This window comes from Podarcis pityusensis, assembly GCF_964106645.2.
Source record: "Podarcis pityusensis genome assembly, chromosome: 7".
NCBI classification, from domain to species: domain Eukaryota; kingdom Metazoa; phylum Chordata; class Lepidosauria; order Squamata; family Lacertidae; genus Podarcis; species Podarcis pityusensis.
In genome coordinates, this window is record NC_138031.1 from 16010662 (window position 1) to 16023056 (window position 12395).

At 44.0% G+C, this 12395-nt stretch overlaps 1 protein-coding gene across 4 annotated transcripts in view; it reads left to right on the forward strand.

The window, feature by feature from the left end:
* The window catches only part of ENPP2 (ectonucleotide pyrophosphatase/phosphodiesterase 2), a 90705-nt gene that overhangs the window by 44532 nt on the left and 33778 nt on the right, over positions 1 to 12395 (forward strand). For all 4 annotated transcript variants that reach the window (XM_081012549.1, XM_081012548.1, XM_081012551.1 and 1 more), the window contains 7 exons: positions 587 to 647; positions 2201 to 2298; positions 3028 to 3107; positions 4698 to 4817; positions 7445 to 7500; positions 9747 to 9812; positions 10914 to 10986. In XM_081012549.1, coding sequence (XP_080868675.1) covers positions 587 to 647; positions 2201 to 2298; positions 3028 to 3107; positions 4698 to 4817; positions 7445 to 7500; positions 9747 to 9812; positions 10914 to 10986 — 554 coding nt within the window. The remainder of the gene's footprint in view (positions 1 to 586; positions 648 to 2200; positions 2299 to 3027; positions 3108 to 4697; positions 4818 to 7444; positions 7501 to 9746; positions 9813 to 10913; positions 10987 to 12395) is intronic.

The following is a 12395-nucleotide window of genomic DNA, read 5'->3' on the forward strand; positions in this document are numbered from 1 at the left end:
CTTTATTTTTATTGCTCCAAACACACTTTAATTGCGCAACCTGAATTTGCTGGGGTGTGATTGAATCTCATCTGAAAATAGCAACAGAGGTGCATTGTTTGTATATGCTTCCAGCCATACTAGTCAGGCAGAGTATACTGTTGTGAAAGATGCCGATGAAATTTTTAACTGTTAAAAAAGGGGCCTTGGATTGTGAAACGGTGAAATAATTCTTTTCAGGATTTTGTCACCATGAGGTTAGGCATCCAAAGCTGCAGTGAGCACACACTGGACAATGAACATGCAGCCAGAAAGAAGTGTTGAGTTAAAACACACACACATTTTGGCAAACCTGCACCCTACACATCTGTATACAATAAAAGATTCTAAGATTGGCTATGATCATTCAAGGATTCATGAAAACAAACAAGGCAGTGCAGCTTCAATCCGGTGTGCTCTTTACTCGAGAACAAGCCCTGGTAATCAGTAGGACTGACTCCTGCAGAAACATATAGGATCCAGTTGCCTGCCGTCACCTTTGCTGTAAATGGAACTTGCAACTGTATAGGGCGTGTACAAAATGGTTTTTATTATCATCCCTCTTTAGGAGAGACTCACTGGGTTGCGGATGAATGTGAGGATACACGGACGCCAGAATGCCCAGCAAAGTAAGTGCTTTGTTTTATGTGCTTATTTTATCATGTATAGGAGATCTATTAAGTGTTGGCTGCCACTGGTGGTCAGATCAACTAAGCGGTTCGTTTTTGTGTCCTGTTGTGAAAACTGAGGCTTGTTGCAAGCATCTAAAGAAAGGAGAACCATCATACCGTATACATTTTCTGGACGATATCCAGTTGCGGCAGACCATTTGCAGAACAGCCATTCTGCTAGTGAGAGCACTTATTTACGATTATATACAATAGCCAAATCAAATGGATGTCTTTCGCTTGCAGAATGCATTGTTCAGCCCATAGTGCAGCAGCTACTATTATACTCTTTGTCGATTTAGCTTTGTGCTGCTGCTACTACTTGTGCAACAGCACAGACTCTTGCACAACATGGTGCTAACATTGCACTGGATCTCTCTCCATGCCTTTACATCAAAATCTTCTTGTTGTTCTTCTTTTTTGGCAATCACTCGCAGCCGTGTAAGATTGTCTTCCATTAACATGGTCTTAACAATGAGTCTGTAAGTGACTGTGGAGGCCAATTCTGGATCCACACATCCTTCCACAGTGGGGACATTGGGTTCCGGATGGGAGTTGATCACGGTGAGGGTTTGCCAAGCGTGCCTTCCTCTTAGCATGTTTCTTCCTTTCGTCCTGAGTTCGAGTGTCTTCAAAGCCCATGGCACCTTTGGTAAAGGCTGCTCTCCAATTGGAGCACTTGCAGGCCAGTGCTTCCCAGTTGTCGGTGTTTATACTACATTTTTTAAGATTTGCCTTGAGAGAGTCTTTAAACCTCTTTTGTTGACTACCAGCATTACGCTTTCCATTTTTAAGTTTGGAATAGAGTATAGTAGTTGCTTTGGAAGACGATAATCAGGCATCCAAACAACATGACCAGTCCAATGAAGCTGATGTTGAAGAATCATTGCTTCAACACTGGTGATCTTTGCTTCTTCCAGTACACTGGCATTAGTTTGCCTGTCTTCCCAAGAGAAATGTAAAAATATCAAAATATAGGGTTGTATTCAACTAAGTCCTACTTGAAGTAGACCCTCTGAAATTACTGTTTTACACTGTAAAACTGCCCTGTGATCTTCAGGTGAAGGACAGTATATAAATTTAATAAATAAAAATAATGAACCTAAGTCCTGTTTATTAACCTCAATGTGTTGGCTCTGAGTAGGACCAGCAGTGAATACTACCCATATATTACAAACTTATAATGACACCATTTTCTGATGGCAATGGGACTAAGTTTCCCTGTGGATTTTTAACGAAAGATAACTTATCTGCATGGAAGCATAAAGGTAACAAATAAATTTAAAAAATACTTATAAGATGATGCCTTATTTATTTATATAACTCAAATGAGTGAAGGGCATGTGTGCCTGGGATTTTTGGCTCTGCTCAGGCATAAAAGTTGTCCTAGGTCACTTTGACACCAAGTGAAGTTGTCCTGAAACCACAGAGAAGAGGCTTTCTTTCCCAGTTTGTTTTGCCACATCTTTACTCCAGCTTTTAAGTTCATTAGTAACATGCTTTGCCTCCCACAGTTTCGTTCGCCCCCCATTGATTATCTTTTCGGTCGATGGCTTCCGTGCATCGTACATGAAGAAAGGCGACAAAGTGATGCGCAACATTGAAAAACTAAGTAAGTGCATGTGCTTTATTGGGACAAAAGCCCTTTTTTGTCTTTGGCCCTTCCTAAACTGCAATTTAAAATGTATTTAGTAAGCCCTACTGAACCGAGATAAGCTGGAGACTGGAGACTGGTGACGGGGAGCGGTTGCCGAGACCACATAACACCGGCCTTGAAAGACCTACATTGGCTCCCAGTACGTTTCCAAGCACAATTCAAAGTGTTGGTGCTGACCTTTAAAGCCCTAAATGGCCTCAGTCCAGTATATCTGAAGGAGAGTCTTCACCCCCATCATTCTACCCGGACACTGAGATCCAGTGCCGAGGGCCTTCTGGCGGTTCCCTTGCTGCAAGAAGCCAAGTTACAGGGAACCAGGCTGAGGGCCTTCTAGGTAGTGGCACCCTCCCTGTGGAACACCCTCCCATCAGATGTCAAAGAGAACAACAACTACCAGACTTTTAGAAGACATCTGAAGGCAGCCCTGTTTAGGGAAGCTTTTAATGTTTGATGCATTGCTGTATTTTAATATTTTGTTGGAAGCCACCCAGAATGGCTGGGGAAGCCCAGCCAGATGGACGGGGTATAAATAATAAATTAATATTATTATGATAAGCATGTACAGGATTGCACAGTTAGCGCAGCGAAACACCATGTTTCATGATTGACTTGAATGGCATCTGCTGTATGTAAACATCACAGCACCGATCTATATTAAAACCACACCACAAACTTCATTTTCAGGGTCCTGTGGAACACATGCGCCATATATGAGGCCTGTCTACCCTACAAAAACCTTCCCTAACTTGTATACCCTGGCGACGGTAAGTTTTGCTGCTGGTTTTATGAGTATATAGGAAACCTCCTGCTTTTCTGTAGATATCAAATGAGTGGTGGTTGGTGATGAGGAAAGCCTCTGAGATATGTTGTTGTCCTGCTTTGATGCGGGGAAGGGAATGGTCACTGAGCCGAAGGGCAAATTTGCATATACCTGTGTCATGTGAAAAAGACCATGGAAGGGCTTAGGTGAGAAGCTGGTATTTAACCTGTTGAGCTTTGTGAGAGTATAAAAAAGTTTTGACTTGAGCTATCCTCCCCTCTAGCAGGCATTTGACCATCCGTATTTGCTATCAGTTTGGAAGTGAATTGGGTTCATGCCCTTCTACATACTTGGACTCATTGGTACCCGCCATAGTTGTTGCTAAATTTAAAAAGAGAAATTTCACACACACACACTGAAAAAAAACAACACTCCAGCTCTCTGTCAACTTCCAGGATCTGTTTGATTTCAGTCCTTTGGATCACTGAGAGTAAAGAGATTAGAGTAACTAATCTTATTGTCTGGAGAAGCAACTTCAGGAATCACCTTGGACTCCGAACCAAAACTCCACTCTTTGCTCCATTTTGGGGTGGGGGTGGGGGGCAAGGCCAGGCTACTTCTCAACTACAGCTATGCTTAAATGTTCAGTAGAGTTTGCTATGAGTAGCAGGCTGTCTTCCATACTAGGGAAGGGGAGGTGTAAAATGGGGTCTGGAGGAACTGGGTTCTGAAAAACTGTGAGTCTGGAAATGGAAGTCTACGGTTGAGCCATGAATTGTTAAAGGCACCCATTTCTTTTAAAGGGGAGCATTTTAGTTAATAGTATTCTGGAGGCAAGATTATGACTGTGGAGGAGGCATGACATGAGGTTAAACTTGCCTCTAAAGCATCCTTGTTCAGGATTCACAGCTTACCCCACTCCATTACTCTTTTGCACATGGGGGGAAAGGGTTGGAGGGATCCACTGCCAACTTCAGATGGTATTACAAGACTTCCATTCTAGACTGGCTGGAAGTCAGTTAGTGATTAGGGATACAGCTGGCAATATTGCATATAACTAGATTTGGACTTTGTTAGGGCAGCAATCAAGTAACCATTAACTGCATTATCTCTCCTGCTCTTTCTTAACTCTTGGGCCGTGTCCTGATTCATGTGTTGCTTACACTGGTGTATACCCACATAATCAGTGATGAGGAAAGCACTAGTGTTGGGGAAACCCAACAGAAAAGAGCTTTTAAGTTCTCTGCCTTGCTTGGGAGGCAAGGCCCCCTTGGTGTACCAGCACTGGAAGGCTAGGGATGCTCGCACTGGGCTATTTGAGTATATACATTTTGCATAAATGTGTAATCCTCAGAAATATAACCCCCATGTAAGATGTGATTGTACTGTATTGCACAAGATTAGTCAGCAGATTAGCATAGCGAGATGGAGGCCTTAACTTGGAAGACCAGTTTTTAGCACTTCAACAGAAAAATAGAAGTCTTCCCACGCACTATGATTTCCACTGAAACTGCTATTCCCCCCCCCCCCCCATTATAAGGTCATATTGAATAGTTAATAATCTGTTTTATTTTTCAACATTTCCAACACAAAGGGCCTCTATCCTGAATCCCATGGAATCATTGGCAATTCAATGTACGATCCTGTATTTGATGCTGCTTTCAGCCTCAGAGGCCGAGAAAAATTCAATCACAGGTGGTGGGGAGGTCAGCCGGTAAGTTTCTGTTTTGTTTGCCTTAGCGAAAGTGAATCAATAAAAATAATGGACATTTTGTGTGTGTGTGTGGTATTAAATCTTCTGGCTTTTATGTTGGCACAATTGGGGCCAGCTATATCAAAAATTAGTCATGACTCGGCTTCAGTGGGAGTCGGGGATAATGTCACTTTTACTCTATTGGTTTTGAGTGAGACTTTGTCATGGCTAACTTCTAGCCGGATCAGGGTTGCTAGATTGGTTATGCAGAAAAGCCTATTAAGGGAAGTCCTTGCTGAAAATTGGTTCTGATACTGCTAAATATAAAGGTAAAGGTAAAGGGGCCCCTGACCATTAGGTCCAGTATGGACGACTCTGGGGTTGCGGTGCTCATCTCGCTTTATTGGACGAGGGAGCCTACGTACAGCTTCCAGGTCATGTGGCCAGCATGACTAAGCCGCTTCTGGTGAACCAGAGCAGCACAGGGAAACGCCGTTCACCTTCCCGCCAGAGCGGTACCTACCGGTATTTATCTACTTGCACTTTGACGTGCTTTCGAACTGCTAGGTGGGCAGGAGCAGGGACCGAGCAACGGGAGCTCACCCCGTTGTGGGGATTTGAACCGCCGACCTTCTGATCAACATGCCCTAGGCTCTGTGGTTTAACCCACAGTGCCACCCACGTCCCTTCACTGCTAAATATAGCTTTAGCAAAAGACTGGGATGCCCATCATAATGATACTCTGGTTTAAAATTTGGTTTAAATTCTCTTTAATTATTTTTAGAAATACAGTGGACGCTTGGGTTGTAAACGTGATCTGTGCGGGATGCACGTTTGCAACCCGCAGCGTCCGCAACCCGCAGCGGCGCGTCTGTGCAGGTTGTGATTCGGCACTTCTGCGCGTGCGCAAAGCGCGATTTAATGCTTCTGCGCATGCACGTCTGCCGAAACCCGGAAGTAACCTGTCCCAGTACATCTGGGTTTCGGTGGTCCACAACCAGAAAATACGCAACCTGAAGTCTCTGTAACCCAAGGTATGACTGTATCCCTGTGGCAGTGTGTTTCTGTAGCTATAAAATGCAGTCTCCACCCTCCTTCATTTTAACACTTAACAATAGAACTTGTTCCAGCTGGTTACAACCCTTCTATTGCCAATTCCACCTGGCAACGCCAAGAGTGTTATGGGTCAAAAGCTTTTTGAATAATTTAAGACACCACCATGGCAGTATCCTGCTCGTGTAAACAGAGCCTTATTAGGAACATCAGAAAGGTGTTTTACACTTTCAAAAAGTGAAAGCAAGTGCAAGGGACCCGTTCACCCGGGGAGATTGATCTATGGCTCTTGTTAGTACAGTGTCCAAAAGGAACATGGTGCTCCTACAGGCAATAAGGCAAAAGGAAGCATTTTTCTTGTGCAGTGTTCCCAGAGATGACATTGAACTCCTATTGAGTCTCTGATTGCTCCCATGGCCCAGCCCTACTGTTAGGCAAAAGTCAGGCAGCAGAAAAGATTCAACCGCAATTCTGATTGGGTTGCATATGTGGGATGGGGAGTCATTGTATCCTTGGCCTTCAGCAGCAAAATACAGTGGTACCTCGAGCTACAGACACTGCAGGTTACAGACGCTTCAGGTTACAGACTCTGCTAACCCAGAAATAGTACCTTGGGTTAAGAACTTTGTTTCAGGATGAGAACAGAAATCGCGTGGCGGTGGCACAGCAGCAGCAGGAGGCCCCATTAGCTAACCTCAGGTTAAGAACAGTTTCAGGTTAAGAATGGACCTCCAGAACGAATTAAGTACCACTGTACTGGCTGTGGCTGGAGGTGCTGTGTTTTTTGCCAGGCTCCCAAGAGGGGTTCCTTAAGATGCTTTGAAGCTGAACCTTCTAACTTAGAATTGCAAGCTCGGGGTTTAACCGGGCAGCAACTGCTAATGGGTAGATCACGGAGGATAAATGGTTGATGATAGTCTCAACCATTGTGCGCAGCCCAGTACCACACCTCTGTCCTATAATTTTGTTCCACTGCAAGATATATTTTTTCCTCTTATGTTTTTTCATTCCTGCGTAGGTGGCATGTGGGTGTTAAGGGGTGTACAGTGTTTGAAGATAGTGTAGAGCCTTCATGTGGTGGTCCTCAGCCTGTGTGGTGATCTTAACTTGCGCAACCTGTGTTAAAAGCTGAATTCTTTGCATGACAGTGAATACTCACATATGCAACCGGCTTGCTGTTGTGAGGCTGGAAGCTGACATTGTACTTCAGATGTTTTTGTGTGTGTGTGTGTGTGTGTGTGTGTGTGTGTGTGTGAACATCATACTGGTGACTTCAGAGACTGAAATTTTCAGCATCTGGAAAAAGGCACCAGCTTGCACAATCAGGATTTTAGCTCTGTTCTTTTAATTTTTTTCAGTTATTAAATAACCATGACACTGATTCTCTAACCTGTTAATCAAGGAAACTATTCAGATTTCTGCTGCTAGCCCGGTTGGATGCAAATGCTCAAATTCTAATCTGTAGAACTGGAAGCCAATGTTTGGGGCTGAGGGTCGGGGGAGGTTTTATTTATGACATTTTCTTTTAATAAATGTACCGTCATGTAGCCGACGGTCTGCCGCTCTTTGTAATCGCCTTATATTTTCCTAATTAGATATGGATTACGGCTGCCAAGCAAGGGGTGAGAGCTGGTTCATTCTTTTGGTCTACGTAAGTATACCCGCACAAGACAGAACTGGTAACGTAACCACAATTAACAAGAACTGGGAAGCAAATGCCATAGAAATCGACAGGTCTTAATTTTCAAGGAAGGATAGAATCGGGCTGAAAAATGTCCCTGGCTTCATCTCTTGAGAGCTTTCAATTCAGGCAACCTCTGTTTTCCAATTTGCCCACCACTGATACATGTGATGAAGTGTTTTGGAAAAGCACTGTATAAGTAACTATTAACTAAGAGCCAATGTAGAGGATACACTATAAAGATAAAGTAAAAAATGAAGTGAGGAGGGGAATGCAATCTGTGTGGCCTTCCAGATGTTGCACTGCAGTGGTCAGGCATTATGGACAATGTAGCCCACCATATCTGGAAAACCTGTTGCCTACCCCTGCTTTACACCATTGACACTCCAGAAATTACTGGTAAACTGGAGTAGATGGTGGAGGCTCTATCTGTGGGACTAAACCCACCTACGATAACACCAAAAGTTATTTCCTTAGCAACTTGGTGTACAGAATAGCATGAAAGTGGGATGAAAGGAACCTGTTGAAATTGCCTTGGGTCAGAACAGATGGGAAAGTCACATTTATTATTTTAACATTAACAGCAAATGTCTGTTTCTAGCTTAATGCTTCCTAGGTGGTTTTAACATAGGCAGGGGAGCCTGGGGTCCTCCAGGCATTTACTGAGCTACAGCTGCCTTCAGCCCTGACCATTGGTCATGCTGGCTAAGGCTGATGGGAATTGAGAGTCCCAGCAACATCTGGAGAGCTGCAGGTTCCCCATCTACATGGCCCAGGCGCATAAGGTGCACTGCTGGCTGGTGGGGATGTGGCAGTGTAAATACGACACAGGAGACCATTGGATGGGTTAAATTAGGATGCAACTTTATTGATGACAGGTGTAAGCCAGTTTGGCATAAGGCATTGGGTAAGCATCTGCCCTCAACTAGCCTGCCTGCTGGTTGCACCCAGGGTGAGTTGGACCTGGCATGACGACTAACCCTAGGCATGGATCAAGAGGGGCATCCCTGACAGTGTTGTCTGGTGCTATGGCCCATTGGCCTTGGTGTGGGCACCCAGACAGTTCTACCCCTTCCAGGACCCATTTAACGGGGTACCCAGCTGTTAAAAGGCTGCCTTAATTGCCCAAGTCTTGACGTTTGCTCTGAGGCAGGCAAAAAGCTGTAGAAGGGCTCATTTGTCTGCAGGAAATATTCCTCCCTGGCAGTGCTGTCTTTGGCATATGTGCCACCGGGGTGCAAAGATCCGCCCAGCACGCCCTTTGTGAATGACAAGTGCTGCCGCTGGTGTGGCATGTCTTTGGTAAATGAGCGCACAAAGTTGAAAGTCCTTTAGTGAAACAGTAGGTATACACTTTAGTAAAATCTAGGTATATATGTATTTTGTTTTTCTAGCTTGATCAAAATTATGTGTATTTTTGGTCTTTGTTGGAAGCTGCCCAGAGTGGCTAGGGAAACCCAGCCAGATGGGTGGCGTAGAAATAATAAATTATTATTATTATTATTAATTTTTTATTTCATAACAGGTAGATAGTTAAGAGATTAGGCGGCTTCAGCGGTGTCTGCCTTGCTCTTCAGCGGTGTCTGCCTTGAATTTGGCGCCCGGGTGCCCCGCACCCCTTGCACCCCCGGGTAAAGATGGCCCTGCTCCTTGGCTCTCAATAGGGTGACCAAGTAATTCGTAGTAAGGTCCATACCACCTCAGCTCACTCACCTTTGGGCTGAAACACATGCACATGATAACATGGGTGGGAGGGCAGGTGACCCACCGACAATCAGGTACGTGCTGGGCACTGGGCACCACTCCCTTTTACTGCCCTGGCCTCTGCCCTTTGCCTAGACCCCCCCAGCTCCCTCCTGATTGGCCAAGAGTGTGGCCCAGATTCATGTGGCTGGACGAAGAGGCCAAGCCTCCTCTGACTAACCGCATGGACCCCTCCTTCCCCAGTTCTCAGTCCCAAGCTGCACTGGGCAGCAAATGGGAGCCACCCCCTAAGCAACGGTAAGCCTATTCTATCATTTAACAGGCTTTGTTACGGGAGAACCCTAGCCATGGTTATTAGCAGCAGTGTCTACGTGCTCTCAACATGAACCACAGTATAGAACTCAAGCATAGCACACCCATGCTTTGTGACGGTATTGCGTGTGAATACGGGCCAAAAAATAAAATAAAATTGTGCAGCTGTTTCTTACTCAGTTTGCTCTGTTCTGTTCTAGTATGATCCCTCACGAGCGCAGAATATTAACAATCCTGCAATGGCTAACCCTGCCAGACAATGAAAGGTAAGTCATATTTTCTTTTCCCTTCTAAGTGTGGCTGAATGCCAGCGTTGCCAATATTCTCTGTAGATCGCAAGCTTTGATCCACTATCCTGCTCCTTGTTGACCAGCTCATGACGTGAATGCCCTGTTATTGTGGACGTGGACGCTCTTGTTATTAATGACATGGGCTAGGGTCGGTTGGCACAGAGTGTCTGTGTGTTTGAAATGCTGTTTCATCTAATGTGGCTTAATGAGTGTTGCACCCTGCAATTTGGGCTGATGTCAAGATTTTTAATTGTGTCGCTGAGTACACACAGCTCTAGACCCTGCCAGCGGGCACAATCTTTAGCTGTTATTATTGTTGTCCCTTTCTCCTGACCTCCGTTACACAACTGTGGAATGTTTCTTCCTGAGTCTTTGCTCAGCACCTCTCAGCATCCCTTCTAATATTTTTAATGAAGTTGCGGTACAACGAAGGGCTTAATCGGACTGTGGAAAACTTGCAACAGAGTTGCAGTCCTCTTGTTTCTCTCCTTCTGAAGGCAAGCTTTGTTTGAAAGGGTTGGTGTGAGCTAACCTGCTAAGGGAAAACTGTTCAGACAACAATTTTCTTTTCTTTTAATAACATTTTATTGATTTTCCAAAAATAACAAAAATAAAAACAACAACAACAATACAAAAACAAATTGACTTCCCTCTAATCCCTTCCTTGGTTCTGTTATCAACATACTGCATGTCTATTGTTAAATTTTAACCTATATAAATCCCTATTATCCATTCATAATAAAATTACAAGTAATCTTAAAACCCTGCGAATGTATTAACCTGTGTACATTGCTTCTGTAAATATGCAATAAACATCTTCCATTCTTCCTTAAATTCGTTGCTGTCTCTTCCGCTTAGTTTCATAGTCAATTTTGCCATTTCAGCATATTCCATCAATTTAACTTGCCAATCTTATTTTGATGGGACACCTTCTTCTTCCTAATGTTGTGCTAGTAAGGTCTGTGTGGCCGTTGTTGCATACATAAACAAGTTCTTTTGTGATTTTGATAGGTCCGCTCCTATAATACCCAATAAGAAAGCTTCTGGTTTTTAAAAACATTTTTCTTTTCTTTTCAGGCCTTACGCTTATGCGTTCTACTCTGAGCAACCAGATATCGCTGGCCACAGATATGGTCCCTTTAGCTCTGAGGTTAGTATAGTTCCTCTTCCGTAAATAGCATGGCCCTGAGCTCAGAGTTGGGGGAGCCTGTTGCTCTCCAGATGTTGCTACACTCCATCCTCCTTGGTCATTGGATAGTTGGAGGCCATGAACATCTGGAGGGCCACAATTTCCTTACAATTTGCATTACAGCAAAAGCCATAGAAAGGCTAACCTTTGGCTGAATTGTGTGTGTTTGAAGCTGATGGTTTAATCTGCACATTGGTAAGCATCCAACGAGAGGAGAGTCTGTGGAAAATAGGAAAGCTATATAAGTAAAAGGACAGGAAAACAATCCTGAGAACTTCCAGCTCTAAGAAGTCCCTCATGGAGTGTCATAAAATCATAGACGTGTGGCTTTAGGCAGGAGCAAAATTTATCATTGACAGGCCACCTCTTGGATATATTCAAAGTTAAAGAGTTTTAAAGAGCAGTGTGTGGAAAACAGCATTTCTTGTGGTTAGGTTATGTTTTCTGCTATATAATAACTATAGCAGTTAATGCTATAGCAGCTCTCTGAGGTTCCCTCCTTTTCGTTTTTAAGGAAATGGCTTTGCTTCATTTTTTGCATTTGGCAGATGTGTACCTAATAATCAGGCCGATTTTAATTGTTAATAAAGAGCATCACTCAATAGATAGAATCAGTAAGTTGGCCAGAAATATTGGTGCTCCTGATGAGCAACTAGATGTTTAAAAATGCAACTCAACCCTCTTTTAGATTGCATTTCTGGAAACCCCCTCTCTGACCACAATCCACAGAACCACTCAGCTAGCTCCAGCGATGGGTTTTTGTGTGTTACGAATGACTGCCTTCCTTTGCATGTCAAACCGCTTGTGAAATTTAGAGGAGTTTCACAAGTGCTTTGATATAACAGGGTCTCTTTAAACGATAACGACACTGACTGTTTCCTACAGTGCTTTGAATCCATTTTCTCACTTCTAGTCGCAGTGAGAGCTTTGCTCCAGGTGGCAGAATGATAAGGGTGGCAAATTTGTACACTGCCACCACAATTTACCACTCTGGAAGTGCCAAATTAAGATAGGATCACCTAGCAGGTAGGTTGGGGGGATGACGGATCTTCTCTGTCTAAGAGGGATCCTGGCACATACAGCAGACAGTGTTGGATTAGATAGACCAGTGGCATAAGATTACTTCTTGTTTTCCTGTGGGTGTGAGTCTCAGGAGATGAGAGCCTTGTTAGAATACCTTTACATTTTTTATGCCATGCTCTCAGGAGATGGGTGGTGTCTTGACTAATGCACAATCTTGATTGGGTGACACCAACTCCAACCAAAATGTGTGGAACCCTGCATATATCAGCCCCTGGGTGGCGCTGTGGGTTAAACCACAGAGCTTAGGACTTGCCGATTAGAAGGTCGGCGGTTCAAATCCCCGCGAC